This window comes from Primulina tabacum, chromosome 4 (assembly GCF_025594145.1).
Source record: "Primulina tabacum isolate GXHZ01 chromosome 4, ASM2559414v2, whole genome shotgun sequence".
Taxonomy (NCBI): Eukaryota; Viridiplantae; Streptophyta; class Magnoliopsida; order Lamiales; family Gesneriaceae; genus Primulina; species Primulina tabacum.
The window spans coordinates 5,588,176-5,611,314 of NC_134553.1; the positions used below are offsets into that span (position 1 = coordinate 5,588,176).

The 23,139-nt window shown below is 35.6% G+C and overlaps 4 protein-coding genes across 5 annotated transcripts; 2 read left to right on the plus strand and 2 right to left on the minus strand.

Moving 5' to 3' along the window:
• The first annotated feature begins 9,022 nt into the window (after nt 1-9,022).
• Nucleotides 9,023-9,727, plus strand: LOC142541760 (fatty acid desaturase 4-like 2, chloroplastic). Its single transcript, XM_075648226.1, has one exon. It carries the CDS (start codon nt 9,023-9,025, stop codon nt 9,725-9,727), a length of 705 nt encoding a protein of 234 aa, XP_075504341.1.
• A 672-nt stretch (nt 9,728-10,399) lies between these two features.
• On the plus strand, nt 10,400-11,965 carry LOC142541483 (NAD(P)H-quinone oxidoreductase subunit L, chloroplastic). 2 transcript variants are annotated; one of them, XM_075648012.1, is made up of 5 exons: nt 10,400-10,599; nt 10,733-10,837; nt 10,911-11,018; nt 11,313-11,407; nt 11,689-11,965. In XM_075648012.1, exons 1-5 carry the CDS (start codon nt 10,468-10,470, stop codon nt 11,834-11,836), a joined length of 588 nt encoding a protein of 195 aa, XP_075504127.1. In that variant the 5' UTR covers nt 10,400-10,467; the 3' UTR covers nt 11,837-11,965. The 2 variants fall into 2 exon arrangements, with proteins under 2 accessions (XP_075504127.1, XP_075504128.1); XM_075648013.1 differs by having other exon boundaries at nt 10,733-10,822.
• A 996-nt stretch (nt 11,966-12,961) lies between these two features.
• LOC142542771 (uncharacterized) lies at nt 12,962-18,205 on the minus strand. Its single transcript, XM_075649592.1, has 10 exons — nt 17,587-18,205; nt 17,342-17,479; nt 16,002-16,190; nt 15,045-15,182; nt 14,818-14,939; nt 14,575-14,707; nt 13,992-14,121; nt 13,825-13,904; nt 13,454-13,588; nt 12,962-13,357 (listed from the first exon to the last, which is right to left on the minus strand). The coding sequence occupies exons 1-10, from the start codon at nt 18,028-18,030 to the stop codon at nt 13,130-13,132; spliced, it is 1,737 nt and encodes a 578-aa protein (XP_075505707.1). The 5' UTR covers nt 18,031-18,205; the 3' UTR covers nt 12,962-13,129.
• A 2,578-nt stretch (nt 18,206-20,783) lies between these two features.
• Nucleotides 20,784-22,659, minus strand: LOC142542772 (putative serine/threonine-protein kinase PBL19). Its single transcript, XM_075649593.1, has 2 exons — nt 21,713-22,659; nt 20,784-21,370 (listed from the first exon to the last, which is right to left on the minus strand). Exons 1-2 carry the CDS (start codon nt 22,262-22,264, stop codon nt 20,858-20,860), a joined length of 1,065 nt encoding a protein of 354 aa, XP_075505708.1. The 5' UTR covers nt 22,265-22,659; the 3' UTR covers nt 20,784-20,857.
• Between the last annotated feature and the right edge of the window lie 480 nt (nt 22,660-23,139).

Genomic DNA, 23,139 nt, shown 5'->3' on the forward strand with positions numbered 1-23,139 from the left:
CTGTTTTTATGGGTCTGATGAACCGAGTATTTCAGAAATATCTCGATGATTTCGTGATTATTTTTATTGATGATATTTTGATATATTCGAAGAATATGATTGATCATGCTGAACATCTGAGAATTGTTTTGAAAACTCCGAGGGCTGAGAAATTGTATGCAAAACTGTCCAAATGTGAGTTTTGGTTGAGACAGGTTGTATTTCTGGGTCACATTATATCTGGAGATGGGATTTCTGTTGATCCTAGCAAGGTTGAAGCCGTGATCAGTTGGCCGAGACCGACATCGGTGCCAGAGATTCGCAGTTTTATAGGTTTGGCAGGATATTACCGTCGATTTATTAAAGATTTTTCGAGCATTGCTAAACCTATTACGAAATTGACTCAGAAGAATGCTCCATTTGTTTGGTCTGAGGAGTGTGAGTCCAGTTTTGTAGAGCTGAAAAAGAGATTGACCAGTGCTCCGGTGTTGACTATCCCGTCAGGTACTGGTGGATTTGTAGTTTATTGTGATGCTTCTCACAGAGGTTTGGGTTGTGTGTTGATGCAGCAAGGCCATGTCATTGTCTATGCTTCGAGACAGTTGAAGCCACACGAGACTCGCTACCCAATTCATGATCTTGAATTGGCAGCCATTGTATTTGCACTGAAAGTATGGCGACATTACCTCTATGGTGAGAAATTTGAGATTTATTCTGATCACAAAAGCCTGAAATATCTGTTTTCACAGTCAGAGCTGAATATGAGGCAGCGAAGATGGCTTGATTTATTAAAGGATTTCGATTGTGAAATCAAATATTATCCGGGGAAGTCCAATGCAGCAGCTGATGCACTGAGTCGAAAGGTATGTTCCTTATCCGTGTCGACGATTGGTGTTTCAAATTTGATAAAAGATTGCTGTTTGTCTGGATTAGTATTTGAGACACATAGTAGACCACTGAGATTGTATGATGTTCAAGCTGAACCAGAGCTGATTTTGAGAATTAAAGTGGCTCAGAAAGTTGATCAGAAAGTGCAAAAATCGATTGAGATGGTCAGATCAGGACATCAATCAGAATATCAGGTACGTGACAGTGTACTGTATGTGAATAATCGTATTGTTGTACCGAATGTTTCAGAATTGAGACAGCGGATACTGGCAGAAGCGCACAGCAGTCGTTTTAGCATTCATCCTGGTGGCAGAAAGATGTACAATGATTTGAAAGGACAGTGTTGGTGGAAACAGATGAAGACTGATGTTGCAGAATTTGTTTCTAAGTGTCTGAATTGCCAACAGGTGAAAGCGGAAAGAAAGAAACCAGGAAGTCTACTGCGCAGTTTATCGATTCCTGAATGGAAATGGGATCACATTTCCATGGACTTCATGACGCAATTATCACGTTCCTTCAGAGGTTGTGATGCGATTTGGGTCGTGATTGACAGATTGACCAAATCGGCATGCTTCATTCCGTATCACATGACGTACAGATATGACCAAATGGCAGAAATCTATGTTAGAGAAGTGGTCAGATTGCACGGAGTGCCGAAGTCGATTGTATCAGACCGTGATCCTCGGTTTATTTCGCACTTTTGGCAGAGTTTGCAGCAGGCTCTAGGTACGGAGTTACATTTGAGTACCGCATATCATCCACAGACCGACGGACAGTCAGAACGGACTATCCAGACACTGGAAGATATGCTGAGAGCTGTAGTGCTTGATTTTAGCACTAGTTGGCAAGATTCATTGCCACTTTGTGAGTTTTCGTACAACAACAGCTATCAGACGAGTATTGAGATGGCTCCGTTTGAAGCATTGTACGGTAAGAAGTGCAGATCTCCTCTATATTGGGATGATATCTCTGAGGTACCTGAGTTTGGACCTGATATGATTAGAGATATGACAGAAAAGTGAAACTGATTCAAAAGAGAATGAAGATAGCTTAAGATAGACAAGCCAAATATGCCAATGTTCGACGTAGATCATTGGTATTTGAGGTAGGAGACCGAGTATTTTTAAAGATTTCACCTTTCAGAGGAGTTGTCAGATTTGGCAAGAAAGGGAAGCTGTCTCCACGATATATTGGGTCGTACGAGATTCTCGAGAAGATAGGAGATCGTGCCTATCGACTCGCATTACCGTCTTCTCTATCTGGAATACATGATGATTTTCATGTATCTATGCTGCGGAAGTATCTCCCTGATGATTCTCACATTATTCAGCCATACGAGGCAGAACTTGATGAATCTCTGAGTTACATCGAGAAACCAATCCAGATTATTGATCGTAAAGAAAAACAGCTCAGAACGAAGACTATTTCGCTTATGAAAGTTCAGTGGACTCGTCATGGAATTGAAGAAGCTACTTGGGAGACTGAATCAGAAATGAGACAAGAGTTCCCAGAGTTATTTCATTGATGTGAGCATTCTGTTTAGCTTCTGTTATACCTTCTTATTGATATGATTTATTGCCTGCGATTTCGAGGACGAAATCATGTCTCAGAGGGAGAGAATTGTAAGACCCGATATTTTATCATTTTAATCCGAGATTATTTAATTTATGATTTTGGAATGTTGAGGATTGAAATTGAATTAAAAAAAATTGTGAGGACCAAATTGCAAATAGTGAAGTTTCAGGGGCTAAAGTGCAATTAATTGGATTGAATGGGACACTTGGCTTTCTTATGCAACTTGATATGTCAAATATCATTTCCTTCTTCAGAATCCAGCAAGAACCGAACAAATTCCATAGCTATTCTCTCAAATTTCCTCAAAGCCTAGAAATTTATTGTGCAAGATCCGTTTATCAGAATTTGAATCCGAACACAGTTCTGTGCTCCTCTCATCGACAGCTACAACTGGACGTAAGTTTTATTAGGTTCTGTTATCATTTGAAATTATGATGTTGGAAGAATTATTATTTGATCATTATTATGTGTTCTGGAAATATTAGACATCGTAGAATCGAAGTCAGATCAAATAACAGATTGATTATGAAATTGTTATAATTTTCTGATTATATTGATTGGAAATTGGACAGATTTGGATTATTGATTGATTATGGATTGTATCAGATATTGGTTTTGATTTGTAATTGATATCTGTTGATATTGTATTGACGGGGATATCGGGATTGTGCCGTTATGCCGTTGATTTTGAATTAGATTCAGATTGATCGGAGTTAGTATTGAATTGGGAATGGAATGTTGATATTGCTATTCTCGATATGTCATTTCAGATTGACAGAGACAGTCTTGAATTCAGAACTTCCCATTTCTTCAGACCGAGACTACGAACGAAAGGTATAAGTCAATGTGGTACTGGGAGAACGACTCGAGTAGGATATACTTGAGTTTCCCTAAATCACATACTTATTGTTATTATTTAAAATGATTTGAATTGATATGCTTGTTCTATTGATTTATAGAAGCATGTATTAGATGAGTATTAGACGAGTAATCTTGTGACATAAGTGCCGATGGTGATGGAATCGTCACTGGCACATTGCACCTTGTCACAAGATAGTGAATTGGCGATAGTGCCACAGTCTGTGACGGATAGGTCAAGACACCGGATGTTTGGTTATATCGATTGAATAGAATTGAAGTTTCTTCTATTACTGAATTCGATATAGGAATGCCAACATCTGAAAACCGGGATCCCTAGACTAGGATTGAGTCTAGTCTGAGACGTGGAGTCACGAGTCTGATTGACAGTTTTATATTGATTATGTTTTTAGATTTGATACATATTACTGATAGTTGTTACATGTTTTTACATTGGTAATATGATTGCATGTTTCATTGATTTATACTGGGATTTTATTCTCACCGGAGTTATCCGGCTGTTGTCATGTTTGTATGTGTGCATGGCAACAGGTGGGACAGGATCGGGGTCGAGGAGATAAAGAGAGATCGGGATTAGAGTGGAGACTTCGGACCTTGACTAGAGATAGGGTTTGGACACCTGATATTTAGTTGTTAAACCTTAGTTTGAATGATTGTATATAAAACAAGACTTGTACTTTAATACTGACATGTATATTAGAATGTATTTCATTACGTTCCGCATATAATACTGTATTTTAAAAAGAAAAAAATTGAGACCTATTTATTATAATTGATTAAATTATCCCAAATGATGATTAAGAGAATGATTAGCGTCCGGGTCCCCACAGTCTCGCGGATAAATAATCCATCTTTGAATCGACTTTACTGTTTTATGTTGCTGCAGTTGTTCCAGTGACATATATCCAGATACATAACATGAACCAACATCGATCAATGGATTGATTAACCAAATCTAGCTTCTTCTTTTTTATTTTTTTTAAAAAAACATCTCGATTGATTAATTTGGGTGATAAGAAACCCCGATAATTTCCATACAAAGATAATGTATCACTTGCAATTTTCAACATGTCCGAATGCAAGCAATTACATTCCATAAACTTATAAATTTCGCCAAATAATAAAACAAATGTAAAAAAAAAATCATTATTGAGTCGATAGAGTGAAAATACCAATTTCATCCATAAATTTTGCAACAAAAATTCATATATATATATATATATATATATATATCCTTCGAAAATTTATTTCTTTCAAGCAAGATATTTCAAAATTTAACTACCATGCATGCATGCATGACGCGGCTCGCCTTAATTTCAAAATATAAAATTGATACGTAGCTAGCCCAGCCATAGGGTGATGGCGGCGAATTTGGCATGGCCAGAAAATATTCAACTACCTCTGTGTGTGTGTCTATATATATAGCCGCGTCATGCATGGTAGTTAAATTTTGAAATAGCTTGCTTGAAATAAATAAATTTTCGAGGGATACGCGTCATGCATGACGCGGCTTGCCTTAATTTCAAAATATAAAATTGATATGTAGGTAGCCCCAACCATAGGGTGATGGCGGCCAATTTGGCATGGCCAGAAAATACTTAACTAGCTATGTATCTATATTATCTATACTAATTTATTAAGTTTGAGATACTTAAATTAAGTAATTTTGGTGTCATGGTCTGTTTTAAAATTTATTTATATTAATAAAATGTTAAAATTTTAAGTGCAAGTTATATGTATTTCAGCGGTTAGAATCATTGTTTCTTCGTGTTTAGGTTATATGTTCAATTCTTATCGAGGTCGTTTTTTTATTCTTTTATTTTCAATTTATTTTTTAATTTATATATAAAAATTACAGTGTAGTCTATCGCTATTCCTTATAATTATATTTTGATCCTCATTTAAATATAAATCAAATGAATTATAAAAAATATTATGCGTCAATACACTAGTATATATACATAGATACGGGCCTTAACTAACGAGGTATTCAAAAACCGCACAAGTAAAAAAAAGATGTATTTTCTTTTCAGTGATGGGGATATATATATAGATATATATATATATATATATATATATATAATTTAGATAATGTTTTTAAATGAAATTGTCATAATTTAGATAATTTAAATGGAAGAGCGATATGGGCACTATGTCCAAGTACATGCGCTAACAATATAAAAATTACTTGCAGACATCATTTTTTAATAATTGATTGTGTTTATTTATCTGCGATTCATGAAAATCGAGCAGCCTTTGGTTCTAATAACAAGTAGGAAATGTGTGTGTATATATATTTCTTTACTAATTTGTTGCATTTTGAGTTTTGGACAACAAAGTACGTTTGGTTTTAGTGTAGTATCTATTGACTTGCACTTTTTTTCCCAATTTTAGTCCTCTTTCGCCGATGTGTTGGCGTGGTATAAAACACGTCAGCAATGTCAGATGTCACGTCATCATTTCATGTAACATTTTTCAGTGTTCAATCAGCATTTTTCGGTACTACGTCAACATTCCGGTGAAAAAAGTAAAATTGAAAAAAATGCATGTCATATAGTATACATATTACATAAGATCATAAATTGACTAATAACTAGGCCAAAAATGAATAATGCGTAAGTTATGTGATTAATAGCCATTTTTCACAACAATTTATACATATTAGACATTAACTATTGTATTGAAACCTCTAATTGGTGGTGGTAATGTTCTGAAAAGGGCCCAACTCATCCTTGGATTTGGGCAGAAAGGGATGACTAAAGCAGGACCAGTCTGGAGTTGGTCTCGGGAAGTCAAGAGGAGATCTGATGGAAGTCAGCCCGGATAAAGAAAGAGTAACATGTTTAAACAAATCCGGGCATCTAACAACCCGGGAAACATATCAGACCAATATGGACTCATAAAAGCTCGTGATCATATATTCTTGGACGTGCAAGACAAGGTTGAATGATATTGCCCAAGTGAGAAAAGTGTCTGGCCAAGCTGGGAAGGCCTTAGCATCCCGGGCACTTGCAGCACTTTAGAGTTTTCTCTGACCAGGCAAGGTACTGGAGAAGATTAATTAAGTACTTATCGTCGACCATGTCCACGGGTAATCTAGAGGTATGTTCCCTGCCACATTTTTAGGTCATCCGACCCGGGCTCACCTTACCCGATCACCAGTAGAAACTGTCTAGGTCGGTTCTTTCATACTCAGACTGACCATGAGGAGACGGGAGTGGGGCCCATAAGTATAGGTCACCATACTTTGTAATCATTAACATGATAAATCAGTGCCAATGAGAAGACCTAGGATAGTATGGGTCGTTATGCCTATTGTCATAAGACATGACATTTTTTGCCGACTTGAGTGTCGAAGTGACCGCATCGGAAGAGTACTGGCAATTTATTATTGCGCGTGTGCAGATCATCTGACCCGAGCTCATCCTACCCAATCCACAATACTAATAATTCAGACAACCCGAGCTCATCCCACAGTAATCACATAGCAAGCCAGGCCACCGAAGCTCATCTTACCTGGTCCAGAGTACTCACAGTGCAGGTCAGGCCAGACCATCGGAGCTCATCCTACCTAGTCCACAGCACACAAGAATGCTAGACCACCCGAGCTCATCCCAGAGTACTCATAGTACAAACCAAGCCATGTCAGGTCAAGCCATCGTAGCTCATTTTACTCGATCTAAAGTAATCAGAGTCCAAGTCAGGTCATTCGAGCTCATCCAATATTTTATAAGGAAATTACGCATTTCTATACGGTAGATTGTCCACTCATATCTCCCTATCGACCTAGACATCAAGTGACAACTTTATTTTTAAACCTTACGATATTCTAGACGACCATGAGATTGTATTGTTTAATCTTTGCGCTATCACGTAAATGATATACTATGAATCTATTGAATGTGTCACACATAATTTACTATTTTTTATACTCTATCATATATATATATATATATATATATAGCTATTAGAAAGTACTGTAATATTTATGTGTATAATATTCGCATCTATTATACATACATATACATACATGCATCAACAATGATAACATGTGGTTTCTTGACGGCTACCAAGATTTGAGTATGGTATTCTGTTACAATATTAGTTTTTGGGCTAATGCAATGACTCATAGGTAAGGATGACAATGTGACGAGGTTGGAATGTGTTTGTTATCCTCATTTTTGTCCTTGAATTCCATCTCTATCATCATTCTCATCTCCATCCCCGCTACAAAAATATTAATAGGACAAGACGGGACATATATAAGGATTCTCTGAAACAAAACTTATTTTTATTCATTATTATTGTTGATAATATTAATATCAATATTAATATTAATAATATTTAAAAAATAATATTATCATTATATTATTAATATTAACAATATTATTATTTTTATTATTAATATTATTTTCGGGGCGGATTTGAGGATAAAGATAATACCTACCCTGAATTAAAAATCCCCGAACCCAAACCCCAACCCGAAAAAATCCGGGATTCTCATCCATGTTTTAGGGTTTTTCTCGCAGGTTTTCAAACCCGTAGAGAAATTTGTCATCGCCATGCATAGGCCACCAAACTGTAATCTGATCCAATTAAATAATGTATGTTTGTTTGGATTTTTTTATGTTATATTTGTATTATTTTTTAATTAAATATTAGTATCATATTATCAATATATATGTCAATTTTCATAAAAACGTAAAAAATCCATATGATCTGATGATAATGAAATATAATAGAATGACCCTACATGTATAAAAATAAAAAGGATTTTAAATTATATTTAAACACATAAATTTTAATTTTGAAATTTATATAATGATTATCACCAATGGGTGAATTAAAACATACAAAAATTAAGAAAAATTAACTTAACCCATTAAAAGAAATTGATATACAAAAAAACTACCAATTTATAAATTATACCATTAACTCATTCGATGATTTTCAATGTCGGAAACCCCAAAATGTTAAAACGCATTATATTGTTCCAAAAACATCAATAAATTATATATTTTTATATCAGCGGGTTTTTAGTTCGTCGACTATAATAAATTTATGCTATTTTAATAAAAAAATTTTAAAAAAATTAATAGAAAACCCAATAAAAAAATCCATATCCAAAGAACCTAGTACTTCTTATTTCTTGAAATCACATGTTCACATTCTACTATTTCCATACCCAAAAAAATTAAATCAGTTACATATATAATTTAAAAAGTATAAAATAAATTGTAATTTATTAAGAAACTTAATTTCGTAGTAAAATTTATTTTGGCATTACAAACAAGAACTTATTTTCTGATCATTAATTTTGGTTAGTTTAAGATTATATTATTATTTTTATTGATTAATGCAAAATAATTCAATGTAAAAATGTGTAAAATTCTTATAGTTAAATAATATATTATTAATTTGTTTTTTCATTAAGATTTTAGGACAAAGTAATGCGCCAAGATAAAATAAAAGCATCATCATAATAACTAATATATAAGTAAAACTCTAAATATTACTCAGTCCAAACATATTCTTATAGATATTTGAATTCTTGATTAGTTTATATTAATTTAAAAATGATTTTGTTTCTTGCACAAAAACAAAATCATTTTTATTTACTTATAAATATTGAGTCCCCTCGTATAGCCTCCATCTCCCAAAACTTCCATTAATATTCGTTTGGTTTTACGACTTCAAGAAAATGCCACCGCTACAATTCGAAGAGGAGAGTTGGCAATCGACGAGGGTTCAGCTTGCATGCTTTGCAAGTGGGTGCGCCACCGTGATGATTTCGGTAGCCAAGTTCATTTCAATGTTCTTAAGTAAATCAACCGGTTTAAGGAGCCGGATCGAGTCCATTTTCGCCGTGGTGGTGGGCTACGTACTGGCTGATTTCCTAACCGGAATCGTCCACTGGGCCATCGATAACTATGGCGACCCTAAACACCCAGTCTCGGGCCCGCAGATTGAAGCGATTCAATGCCACCATCAGCAGCCGTGGATTCTCGCGAAGCGCCACGTCGCCACTAATATTTACATTCAAGGGGTGGTGGCGACTCTTCTTTTCTCGCCGGTTAACATGTTCTGTGAAGACCTTAATCTGCTCGCTTTCACGTCTGTATTCGCATGTTGCGGGTTCTTTAGCCAGCAATTCCATGCGTGGGCTCACACCCCCAGGCGGAAGCTTCCGCCGGTGGTGGTGGTTCTTCAGGATTCGGGAATCATTCTGGGACCATCTCATCATGCGGGGCACCACCAGCCCCCGTTTGACAGAAGATATTGTATTGTCAGTGGGTTTTGTGATTGGTTCTTGGATAAGTCTAATTTTTTCGTGGGGATTGAGGTCGTTTTGTTTCACATGCTCGGAGTCGAGCCGGTATCGTGGGGGACGAAATCTTTGTTGTAATTGGTGTTGAAATTGTGCTACACTTGATTTAGATAATCCTTGTTCATATGAATTAATAAAAAAAATTAAGTAACCATGGTAAAATATTTTATTAATGTATTTTTTAGAAAAAATTTATAAATCATCGATATATTGTTTTAATTATTTATCGTACTTGATATAAAATTTACTAAAAAATAAAATAATCGGATCAATTATTTGTTTAAACCATTTAATTTTTAATACTTTGTACAAACAGAATTTATTTGAACAAAATTTTACACTTTTAAAGTATTAAATATAGCATAAAATTTCGTTCCATATCGTTACATTATCCAAATTCGAAGTGGACGATCGTTAGATTATCCAAAAACTTCAAGAAAGTTGCAATTAGTTCATGTCTTAATAGTAAGAGTGAGGTCTTCTAAATATTTTTTTTCGAGTTTCATCGATTGCATGAAATGTGTAGTTAGTTAGATAATTCTCGTCTCTTGTATTAAAAAAAAAAAAAGACACAGATGGGATATCCATTACACAGTTGAATTTGACATTTAATTTGGTATATATAGGTAAGTAGAAAATTAAACTAGTTTTAACATATTTTACTTATCTAAGTAATTATATAAAACAAAAGAAACGACAAGAAAAGATGGGATGTGGTTGTTTAGATAAATTCCACAATAATTTTGCACTGACAAATAATAAGAACGACTGAAAAATAAGCAGTAAAAGGATAAGGAGACGACACAATTGGCTAAAAAATGAACTCATTGAGCTCCCACATCCCCAAGGCTCTGCCATCTCTCTTCTATCCCTGTAATCCCAAATTCCGTTCTTCCTCCATTTCTTGTAAACAAACCCAATCCCATCTCTATCCCAACTCAGCTAATCAGGTTTCAACAATCTTTCAGGACATGACTTTATCAGTTTTTTTTAAAAAAAAATATTTAACTTTGGACATAAAAAAAGATTGAATTATCTTTGATATTATTCGAATTTGCGTGTTTCTTTCTGATGATATGACAGGGAAGAACCAGTTTCATCTTGAAGATGATCAAAGATTCGGTGGCTGAAATTCCTGCTTTGGCAATTCAAGTTGGAGCGCTTCTGGGGACTGTAGGATTGTGTTTCGTCAGTAAATTTTCAGGGTTTTTTTAAAAAAAAAACAAAGAAATTATTTATAATTTGATTGGTGCGGGTACAGGTTGCGGGGCCAGCTTTTGCGGTGACGGGAGTGAACGAAGAAGAAGATTGGGCCTCGGTTTTGATCCAGTCGGGAATTGCGGCTTTCCTGTATTTCATTGTCGCTCCGGTGAGTGAAATGTTGTAAATGTCAATCTTTTCAACCTGATAAATAATCAAGGAAGATGCCCAACGTACAAATCCGGTTACAAATTACATTTGAAATTACAAAATTATCCATACAGTTTGTTTGAAAGAAATTTTTTTCGTAAGTGCATTTAATATGATTTTATAATTTCAAATGCACTTTGTAAATTGACGTATAAGTCAATTTGTACATGTAGCATGACTCGATAATCATACTAGAATAAATAAAGCTGGGATATTGAGTATGTTGGTAATCAAAAGTACTTTGGTGGTGCAGCCCATCATAATGAATTGGCTTCGGATTAGATGGTACAGGAGGGGCTTATTGGAAATGTATCTGCAATTCATGTTCGTTTTCATCTTCTATGCGGGGTAAGTGTCCTCCCTAGCTAGAATTGGTATCTCTTGATTTGTTGTTGTGTCGCGCTATTCAATGTTGCGGCCCGGGCTAGACCTGCACAAGCACGACTGCACTATGAACTCGTATTCATCCTGAATTTACATTAGCTTACTAAATATATATAAATACACGTATCATTTGTTTTCAAGCATGAAACATGGTTGCTGAATAGAAGAGGTTGAGTGGAAAATGATATTCTTAAAAATTAGTCAGCTGAAAATGGCAATGTTTTTTTTTTTTTTTTAATGTGGAGGATATTGCTTTGGGCACCATTTCTCAACTTCAGAAAGTTCCCTAGAGATCCAAATATGAAGTATCCTTGGTCCACACCAGAAAATTCTTCCGAGATTAAAGGTGGATTCTTGAAGTACCCATGGGCTAAACCAGAAGACTATGACTAATATTACTACATTTTTGTGATCATCTGCAACATACAAGGACCTTTTTCTCATCTTGCTATATAGTTATGTAAAGCTATGTGTAGATTATTTTGGATGGATTTATTTATAATATGGTGGATTCAATTTACAGATTTGGATGAATTTAATTATGGTGGAGATTGTGATTACTCTCCAATACACCAAAAACTAATTTGCAATTTTTCACTTTTAATCGTGCTAAATATAAATTTGCAATTTTAATCTCATAAATTGCATGTTTTTTTTTTGGTTTTTTTTTTTTTTTGTTTTTGTTTTACTTGTTAACGCTATATTTGTGTTTTTAGTCGTATAACTTGTTCGATCTTTTTCCATTTTTGTTTCGATGAATTTGGATTTTTAGCCCGTTGACATACTTGTTTTTTTTATCCTTTGACCGGAATATATCATGTCTGTTGAAAATTGCTTATACGACAAACATGGATGCTGACTAGAATTTTGGAAATAAACTAACATAAATGTCGTGACTTTTTTAAAATATTATTTGAAAAATAAAACACGACAGGCTTTGATTAAAAAAATCACAAGACAAAAAATGTAAATTTACCTTTTGCAGAACCAAAAAACGTACAAGTTACTGAACTAAAAATGCAAATACATCACTAAAATGACCAAAAAAAAATAATAATAATAATAATAGTATAAGCTAAGAAACTAAAAATGCAAATTTATTTTAAACAGGACCAAAGCAAAAACATATAAACTACAGCATCAAACGTAATTATCATCACCAAATACATAAAGAAAGAAAAAATATCCATTTAAAATTATTTTTGGATGTCAAATTTCTTACCGAGAAGAAACCCATCCAGATAAAATCATTCCAATCGTCACTCGAATTTTAAACCTCGTCATCGATTTATATCAGAACATTGATGTATCTAAAGGACGACCCAACGCAAGGAAGGGTGGCAGCAGCTAAAATTTATCAGTAACAAACTAACACAACTAAACACTCTTACTTGAGGAAAATATATTCCTCTGTGTGGGCATATTGAAAAATAATAACAAAAAAGAATGAAACATTAGTGCTGCGTTGCGCCAAGTAGCTATACCTCTGAACGGCTGAATGTAGTAAAAGAAATAAGGGGAATAAAATTGGTTTCGATTTGATGGCTTCCATAATTTCTAGTTGAGTTTACACAGTATCACTTTATACTGCATAAAAACCTATAGCTCTTCCGCCACTTTATTTCAGGCAAATTATAGGATTAGTATTCCAGGGTTCGAAGGAGATCAGAAACTAAACTTCTTTTTTTAATCACCGGTCACCATTTTGTTCAATAGGACGGATAACTTCTTCCAATCCGACACATTCAGGCTTGGATAAAACAAGGCGGCTCCCACAGCTAGTATCACAACAGTAACTGCCATGGTTTTCACGCAACCACGGCCGCTTGATAGCCTTCCTAATATTGTGTTACAATATTTATCTGCATCCTTGAAGAAAGCTTGGTGAGCATCGTCACTCAATGCTTTTTCATTCTGTAAATTGAAACGATTAACTCATGAGTTCAGCCCAAATATAATATCATACTCATACATATCGAGAGGTAAGAATACAAGTAAAATCATGACAACCTTCTGTCTGAAACTTTTCAAGGTTTCAGTGAGTGCTTGAAGAGAAGATTGTTTAGAAGAAAAATTATTCCACTCCTCGTCAAGCTTTCTCAAGGCAGCTACACTGGCCTCTATGTTATCTACGTAAATCTTGTCCTGTCAAAATTAATTTTATACTGTGAATGATGGAGGTTCAAAGGTAGAACAAATACAGGAATGAATGAAAAAAGGAAGTCCTTTTCTTAAGCAAAAGGATACTGGACCATTGTCAGAAATGGAACAAACTTGCATGACATTTGTGATTAATATAACGATCAGTTTCACGTAGTTTTAAAAAGAAACTCAAACATATACTTTTTACCAAACCACTCATATGAAGCATAAAAGCTTACCCACTGCTTGTAGCAATCAAGATTCTGAGTTAAACACCATATGAAGATGCTTGTTGCTTCCAGAGATAGTGCTGGAATTCCTGAGGAGCATCATTTTTCAAAATTTCTTCAAGAATTCTCAATCACTTTAGAAAGAATCACATATACCACTTCCAGTTCAAAATTACCTTCTCCAGCTGCTTTCACAGAAAATGTTTGTATCTGCAGTGAGGTCTGTTTCATGGCTTTGCTTCCAGGAGAACCAGCAAGAGCAACCTCTTTGAGGATGGGGTAGATTGCCTCAAATCTTTCAGTAGCCTATTATACAGAATCAGCGATAAAAATGTGAATGATGGAAAACACAAGCACAAAGAAAACTTGTCAGAACTGCTCGACACCATGCAAATGTCCTTTGTAAAGGCTACCCATGGATTGAAATTTTTGTGCAGTGAGTTCCAGAAATAAATGTTAGACAACTTTTTCAAAACGTTCTGAATTTTCCTTAAAGTGCTTCAAAAACTTGTTTGATACTCTGCAAATTCAACAAACAAGAACATTTTACAAAGTTAAAACAAGCTATCCACTAATTTTTATCTTCAAATACAGAAATAAAATTAGCTTTAAATTTGTCGGTGAAAACTGAAGAAGTTTGGGTCTCCAATAAACTAATTAGTTTTTCAAACTACCCAGACTTTTGCTTTCACTCACCCAGAAGAAAGAAGTATCAGTCATTGAGGTGGAACACAAAGAAAGTTTAATCGATGCACCTACCTTAACTCGCGTGGGAGATGCAGGAAATGTTAAATGTAACAGAAAATCCAGGGATTCCGGTGGCATCAAACGCTCCCCTTTCCGAACAGCATTGTTAACTAATACAACGCGAGCTTTAGGTGCAGCCAGTATCCTAAGGCATGGATTAAACCATTTATTAATTCAAAGCAAAACATTATCAACCCAAAGCACACAGTTGAGCATCAATTGCAGCAAGTTTTGAAAAGAATCATGACATTAAACCTTTCAACTAGCTGCAAAACCAAGTCCCTTATCTGTGGGTTAGACCCCGATTTTCCTCCAAGTATTGGCAAAATATGATGTGCCCATAGGTACAATCCAACAGCCAGATCTCCTTGACAGGCCTATACAAAAGGGTTAAACTTTAGCATGGAATACAAAAGTCACAGGGAACAAGGAGCAGCTCTGATCAGAACTAATTTCAAAGAGGATAAACATGATTTACACACCTGAACTATCATCCATACAATAATTGGAAGCTTATCTTGTCCTTGATATTTCGAATTTTGCATGAATATCGGCAATACATTTATTAGTACATCAGGTTTCCGCCGTAATACCATTGCTAAGACTAAAAAGATGGCAACCTGCAATATCAACAATTAGTATGCACCAGAAGGCTAGATGAGATGGCAATGCTCAGAATAAACAATATGTTATGGTATGCTGTTATAGGAAGTAGTCCATGCGAATAAATTGAGAAAATAACAGGAATACTGCTTCCCAAGAAAAAACTATAAATAACATTTCGCTTGATATAACTTACGGATCTTGTACGAAACTGATCAATCGGATGTACAAAGCAATATTAGATAAAAATAGGAAAGTAGTCAATCATATGAAGTTCAACTACCTAGCAAAAAAATAAACCTTCTCGTGAGTTAAATTCCTTTTTAGTTCAGGAGGTAACACAACGGATAATGATGTAGCTACATCTTTCTGCATGCATGTGCAACCTGAGAAATGTAATGGCTCTCTCATAATCATCAATATAAATGCGCTTCAAGTAAATTTCAATATATCACGTCACATTCAGACAAATTTTGTTACAAATTTGGAACCTTTTAACGCAAAAGAACAAGTAGACTATTATCAAGCACCATCTAAAAGTTATTTATCAACAATAAATACTCCTTCAATAATCCATCCCATGTTGAATAAGCATATGTACCTCCAGATGAATGCCGGAAAATTGAAATCTTGGATATATTTGTTTTTGCATTAAAAGTAGTGGTTAATGATGTCACATACTGCAACTTTTAGTACAGATGGTACTTGCAGAAGAAATTGTCATGTAAAACAGTAGTTATTCAATGAATTTCCACAAAAGAGAGTTTTGTAACTGACATAAGAAGAGAAGAGTTCATTGACTAAAATACAGAAAAAGGAAAATCAATCATACATACCTGAGACTTCGAGGATGATGACTCTGCTCCTTTCCTTGAGCCCTTAGGCCCCAACAATTGGGTTACCAAGCCAGTAAGAAATCTGTCAAATGACCATAACACAAAGGTCCCTAATGCATCATAGGAGAAATGATTGATCCAGTCAACCGAGGTCTTGTAAACAGCTTCAGAAATGCAAGAAACAGGTACCTGCTTGTAAGAAATAAAATAAATCGTGGACTTAAATACAAATAAAAAAAACTTTAAAATAAAACCAAAACAATGCTATAAACGCCAATACCACACGGATCACATTGTAAAGTTTTCATCCATATAACCATGAAAAATAGTAGCAGGCAAATATGATCGGATACCACAATAAAGAAAGAATTTCGATTTTAGAGAACACCTTAAGTTTTGTCACCCTGAAAATTTGTTCCAAAATGCTTCTGTCAATTGCTTTTCCAACAAAGAACAAGGAATCTCATTGTTCATCAAAAGAATTAGAATCATCTACGACAATTTCGAAAGCTTATTTTACCTCTCATTAGTTCCCAAGAATTTACTAGTGATCCGTGTGAGAAAAAAAAACCATCTTTTAGCAAAGCAAGAGATATTAGCAAATGCAAGTGAATCATAGTAACTCATAGATTGTTATCTGGCTCTCGTAATCAAAATTTTCAATCAGGCATCCCAAATAACGTCACACAATCAGGTTTTGAGATACAGATATCATATTCATAAGCATGATGGGAACACAAAACCATCCAAATTTTACAATCAAATTTGAAAATTTTGGGGCATATATACTAATTCAGAAAGTCAAAATCTAGGATTTACAAGAGAAATACTAAAACTACATTATTCACCAAAGCACCAAAAAATACGAGAAAGGCTCCCCCTGAGAGAATGGAAATAAATACTGACACGTGCCATAAGTTGTTTCCATATTTTCATATAAAATATGGTAAAGAGGGACTAGAAAAGTGAAATGTCTCAAAATATTGTATTTTACTTCTCACCATTCTCACCAGAGAGGGTACAGGGCCATCGAGGTTTCAGACTTGAGTAAAAACAAGTTATTGTGGGATCATGAATGTAGCTTCATTTTGCAATTCAAAACAATTCAAGATTCTTGTAGTTAGTAGCATCCTAATACAAGCATTTCTTTCCCCTTTGACCAATTAGTAAAGCTTGCGAGATTTGAAAAATTATCCACAAAAAAGTTCTCAAATAATCGTCATATCACCAGTACGATACCATTCCACAAACTAGCGCATGATGAGATTTTAGTTAACTCACGGTACATAATATTGTAATGATCTAGTCACAGAGATAACATGAATTTCCGACTCACTCACATCAGCTAATTTAGCCACCGCCGATTCTCTAAACATCTTCAGCCACGGGAACTGTGATGCGCTGACCCCCGAAAATGCACGCCCAAAATAATCGGCAAATCTCATCAATTGTATGTCCTGCTGCCCTTCATACGATCCCTACACATAAAACATTCCAAATAACCAACTGAAATTATCCAATTCCACAAAGAGCGAGAAGAAAATAAGACGAAAAGGTGTTAACGAAACAATAAATTAAAAATTACCGAAATATCGGAAAGAAAAGCTGCGAGATCAGAATCGTCGATCTTGGCAGCGGCCTCCGCCACCGTCACCTTAGGCTTTTTAAGCTTCTTGAGCTTCTCCTTCTTGTTCGCCTCCGCAGCATTATTCTCTTTCGAATTGATATCAGTATCGCTGTTCTCCTCATCATCTTCATCTCCTCCAAAATCCTTCCTCGATCTCAACGGCAACTTATCGTCGTCATCGTAAATCGAGGCAGCAGCGCGCTGTGCGTCCAATTTCCGGCGCCGTTCCTCCGAGTGCTTCTCCAAGCCCTTAAAAACGCTACCTCTTTCAGGTAAATCAGCGGATCCGTTCTGTACAGCCTGCTTTTTCCGCTGTTTTTTGGCGTAGGTGACTTTCTGCCAGCCATGATTGTTTGCTTCTGCTGCTTCGTATGGGAGGGAAACCGATTTCTCTTCTTCCATAAATGCAAGAAAAATAAAAGTCGGGGCAAACTGAGAGGGAATCGGAGGAGAAAGAAAAGGATAGTTCGTCGGAGTGTGGCGTAGCAAAATGGAGATGGGTTTGACTGCGAAGGAAACTGGCCTCCTCGTTGGAGAAGAATTACGCGAATCCCAATTAGATACAATATACTACCACTAGCGGCTGCCACAATGCACGTTGCGAGTATTGTGTATAATATGTATTTCTTCTTACGTTTTGATTTAATAATGATATTTATAAAAATATAATATAATATAAATTTAAGTATACTTTAAATTAAAATATAAAACTAATAATTTTGAAAAATAAAATATATATTTAAAAAAAATTAAGAACAAAGTAATAAACATTATTGTATATAAATGTATGAGGTGTAAAATTTATTTTGAATAGGTCTCTTCTGATACGGTCTCGTGAATTTTTATCTTAGAGACGGGTCAACCCTACCGATATTTACAATAAAAAATAATACTGTTAGCATAAAAAGTAATAATAACCCAAATAAGATATCTGTCTCACAAAATATGATTCATCGAACAACTACTTTGACAATGGAGTGTGCAAACCATCAACCTCCTTATTGTTCACTCACATGAATAATAAGATTATAAACTCAATTTTGTGCTTAACATGTTAAATACAGTAATTTAATAAACCGCAAATTACATATACAACCCACACAAAAGACATACTCGATTTCATCATCACAAATTTGACATACAACCCGTAAATTCCAATGCATATAAACATGAGATCTTATGTCATACCCCAATAAACTAAAGAGTACAAAATAAACCCAAAAAAATTCACAAAACCTATTTGAAACAGAAATCTATTAATTTAACATTTTTTTACGTACAGATTAGAATTTAACACTATGAAACTATGATGTGATATCGGTCAAAATATATTTAACATTATTTTTTAAATAAATTTAGATGTATAAATAGTATACATAAAATTTATTTTTTTAAACATATTCAACCTCAAGTCAAGGACAAAAACTTATGTGAGACGGTCTCACGGATCATATTTTGTGTGACGAATCTCTTATTTGGGTCATCCATGAAAAAAATATTATTTTTTATACTAGAGTATTATTTTTTATTTTGAATATCGGTAGATTGATACGTCACAAAAGTCCTACTCTGAATCAAGAATAACAAAATAAATAAAACTAATTCCGGATTCGCTATTTCTCGAGAAGCCCAACTATGTCCCAAATTGGGGAGACAAATTATTGGAACACAGAGTCGGAACTTCACTACCTTCTGCCTCGTACCATTCCGAAAGGAACCTATTAATCGAAACCCATCTCTCATGTTCATTTGTTCTAATTCATTTCTCCATATCCTTTGGTCGCAAACCCGTGAAATCGATCTCCTAATTGAACATGGGCTTTCTGCTTTTGTTTGAGGCTTCTTCCATTTTGGTATGCTAAATATGTTGACAATTCATCGAAAAAATAAAATTGTTGGCGATTTTAAAAAAATTGATAAAATGAAAATAAATATACATACATAGAAATGTGTTAACTAAGTATTTTTCGTTATATGTGCTAGTTATTTTGTTTGGTTGGAAACACCGATATGTACCGGTGATCTTTTGAGTCTGTACTTTACTACTTTTAATTCTGAATGAATAGATGATTTATGTTTTAAAAACCATCAAACAAATGACGACATTTATTATATGTGCCAGATTCTTAATAAAATTGTATTAGACAGTATAACTATTTTAAAATAATTGTTTGATTACATTTTATTTTCCAGATTGCATATCACTAAAAGCTTTCCGAGGAGTCTACCGTGGTAACTTAGTGTTCAACAGGATGAAAGTTATGGCACTAGCAGATACAATTTATCATATTTGGAATGCAAGTAATATGGCAATATTTAAGAGGTGAAAGCCGGATGTGGAATATCAAGATTTTAGTTTTTCGTTGTATTCCTAGTGCGATTGATGTGATAGTGATTGTATAACATATTGATCAGCTGTAGAGTCTGCTTGTACTATCTTTTTTATCTTATTCAATAAAAATAATTTCATTAAAAAAAAATAATAAGAGAAATCCCTTGAACGCAATTGTAATTGCACCAACTGTTCAACTTATTTTTATGAATCTATTGAACTATCCTTCTCTCAAACCCCTTGTGAGGCTTTTATATCACGTCACTGGATGATTTTACATGGTTGTGGGTCCGTCATGGATTTCATCATGGCACCATTGCTCCACGAGTCACAAGGACTGATGACTAGTTGAACACATGATCCATCCACCGTACTACGTCGGAAGGATGAAAGCAAGTCGGTATACTAATTTCTCATCTACAATTCGGCCCCTTTCTTTACCATGAACAAAAATAACTTTCTGGGAAGTACCTGGATATGGACCAAAAACTGCTCGGCAACACAAAGCAATCTTTCTGTCGAGGCCTTAAAATATGGTCTGCCGTCCATGTAAAATTAATTTTTTATTTTTTTAAAAAAAATATGTGTCACCTTGTATATGTAATCTGAATTATGGGATACATAAAATATATACACATAATGAAGTTGTCAGTTGTGATTACTGTGTATCTCCAATGGAAGAACCTGCGTAACAAGAAACGAAAAATCTTCTCTGGACTCGGCATAAATATAGAGAGACCAATGCAAATTGGAATGTATTTTTCATTTGGTGGAATTACAAATTTCCCAAATACAGATTGCCCCGTCTTTCTGTGTACGAGAATTTATTAAAAAAATCAATACCTCGTCAAGTAATTTACATATTCATCCCAATAAAATATTATTTCAAAATTCTAATCAGTGATTTGAAAAATCATTTCTGGTGACTGATTCTTCTTGCATTATAACTTGATTCAAGATCTCCACCACTTGGCTCATCGCCGGACGATCTTTTGGGTTCTTGTTGAGACAGCTATCAGCCAATTTTGCAATGGTTCTAGCCGAATTCTGGGAATGCTGATTTTGCAGTCGTTGATCAATTATCATGCCAAACCTTTTGGTCTGGGGAGGAAACTGTCTCACCCATTCAATAAGCTTTTGCTCTGCCAGTGGAAGGTTTCTTTCCAATGTCCGCCTTCCTGTGATCATCTCATAAACCACGACTCCGAAGCTCCATACATCACTCTTGCTCGTCAGACGCCCCGTTTCTACATATTCTGGGGCCGCATACCCGCACGTCCCAATTGGCGCTGTGGACACGTGAGACCGGTCCCCTGTGGGGCCTTCTCTTGCGAGACCAAAGTCTGAAAGCTTGGCATTGAATTCCTTGTCCAACAGGACGTTTGAGGACTTGAAGTCCCTGTATATCACCTACATTACAGAGCACAACTATCATAAAAACAAATTTTGGACCAACAACAAACATTGCAATGAGTAAAAGGGTGATCAAAGTCAGATATATTGTGGTGATGGACTGGGGCATATCAAGAAAGTCCGTCTAAGGGGTAGCGAGTGAGTGCTGGGGGGTGACACCAGTTCGAATGATGTCTATCTGATTTTACAGTGAACCATAGGATTAAAATGCATTACAAACCGATCCTTGTTTTAATATTATGTACCAAATAGTGCTTCAAAATGCATATACATTTCTTAATTGCGCAGGGGCGACAACCCTCGCTCACGCATGCTCGGTCTGCCAGGATGAGTGAGTACCTGTACTTGCAAACCTTCGTGCAGATAAGCCATTCCTTGAGCTGCCCCGAGAATAATGCGTAGTCTAGTAATCCAGGGTATTGTGGGCATTGCCTTGTTGAAAAGAAGATCCTCCAAGCTTTTATTAGGCATATACTCGTAAACTAATAATCGTTGGATTCCTCTTTCTCCATCCGAGGAACAGTACCCGAAAAGCTTTACCAGATTAGGGTGATCTAGAACTCCAAGGAATTGGATCTCCGCAATCCACTGCTTGTGGCCCTGCCAACCTTGTGGATCGAGTTTCTTGATGGCAACAATAGTAGTGGGTTCTTCCCCGCCATTTTGTGGCTTAATCACACCTTTATACACAGTCCCAAAGCCACCCTCCCCGATCCTGCGCAATTTGTTGAAATTTTGGGTTGCTTCCCTCAGTTCAGGAACAGAAAATACCCTTAAATCTGCGACGCTCCGATTCGATGGCGCGGACGCAGTGGATTTTCTCAACTTTGAGGCTGATTTCCGAGTTCCACCATTGGTATTTTCTTTGAAGAATATGCAGAAACGCTTCATTTTTCAAGTAAGAAAACACGTGGAAAAGAGAAAAAAGCCAGATGGGTTGTCAGAAATTGGCTGCTAGGAGACCAAATAAACTCGATCCCAAACCAAAAAATGGAGCTTATGGTAATGGGAAAACGCACAGGGGATTAAAATAGCGGTAATTAAAGTGTCGCCTTTGACTGATTTGGAAGGCATTGAACTACTATCCTAATTAGTGCTGAATCAAAGAAAAAACCCAGATTAATTCATCGACGAAATTGTTTCGAGATAACGAAGATCACAGTAGCAATATTGATGATTGGCAGTGGGAAAAGAATGAATAAAGCGGACAACACAACCAACTCTTCTGCGCGGGCTGCATGTGAATAGGAATTCATGAACAAGATGCCGACGCTTGATAAATCTAAATCCTTATTAACGACGATACTCATTGCTTTTATATTATTATTTATGGAACTAAAATATACAAGTATTTTTCGTTTGATTCGTAGGATAGGATAATGAAATGATAAAAAAAAAATGATAAAAAGAATGATTGAAGTAGAAATATAATATATAATGATAAAATAATATTATGTTTGGTATGATGGATAAGAATGTGATAATTAATAATTTTTTGATGAATTGACAAAATTGCCCTTCTATTTGTGTGTTGGTGGGGGCGGCGGTCGGTCGGAAGTGGTGGTGGCGGTCGGCCAGACGCATTGGCGCCGGTGGTCGGTCGGTCGGAAGCGACGGCGGCGGTCGGCCGGAGGAGGCGGCGGCGGTCGACGGCGGTCGGCCGGCGACAGGGGTTGGCGGTGGGCGGTCGGTGGAAGGAAGTGGTGGTGAGTTTGGATTTAGGAGAAGGGTAAAATTGGAAAAATAGAATGAATTAAGAGTGGGAT

Excerpts from the sequence above, each read along its gene's own strand:
- LOC142541760 (XM_075648226.1), top strand. The coding sequence starts at position 9,023 with ATGCCACCGCTACAATTCGAAGAGGAGAGTTGGCAATCGACGAGGGTT.
- LOC142541483 (XM_075648012.1), top strand. The coding sequence starts at position 10,468 with ATGAACTCATTGAGCTCCCACATCCCCAAGGCTCTGCCATCTCTCTTC. Across the intron at positions 10,600-10,732 it reads ATCCCAACTCAGCTAATCAG|GGAAGAACCAGTTTCATCTT; the intron begins GTTTCAACAATC and ends ATGATATGACAG. Across the intron at positions 10,838-10,910 it reads GGACTGTAGGATTGTGTTTC|GTTGCGGGGCCAGCTTTTGC; the intron begins GTCAGTAAATTT and ends GTGCGGGTACAG.
- LOC142542771 (XM_075649592.1), bottom strand. The coding sequence starts at position 18,030 with ATGGAAGAAGAGAAATCGGTTTCCCTCCCATACGAAGCAGCAGAAGCA. Across the intron at positions 17,480-17,586 it reads CTTTTCTTTCCGATATTTCG|GGATCGTATGAAGGGCAGCA; the intron begins GTAATTTTTAAT and ends TTTTATGTGTAG. Across the intron at positions 15,183-16,001 it reads CATCATCCTCGAAGTCTCAG|GTTGCCATCTTTTTAGTCTT; the intron begins GTATGTATGATT and ends TTGATATTGCAG.
- LOC142542772 (XM_075649593.1), bottom strand. The coding sequence starts at position 22,264 with ATGAAGCGTTTCTGCATATTCTTCAAAGAAAATACCAATGGTGGAACT. Across the intron at positions 21,371-21,712 it reads ACGAAGGTTTGCAAGTACAG|GTGATATACAGGGACTTCAA; the intron begins GTACTCACTCAT and ends TCTGTAATGTAG.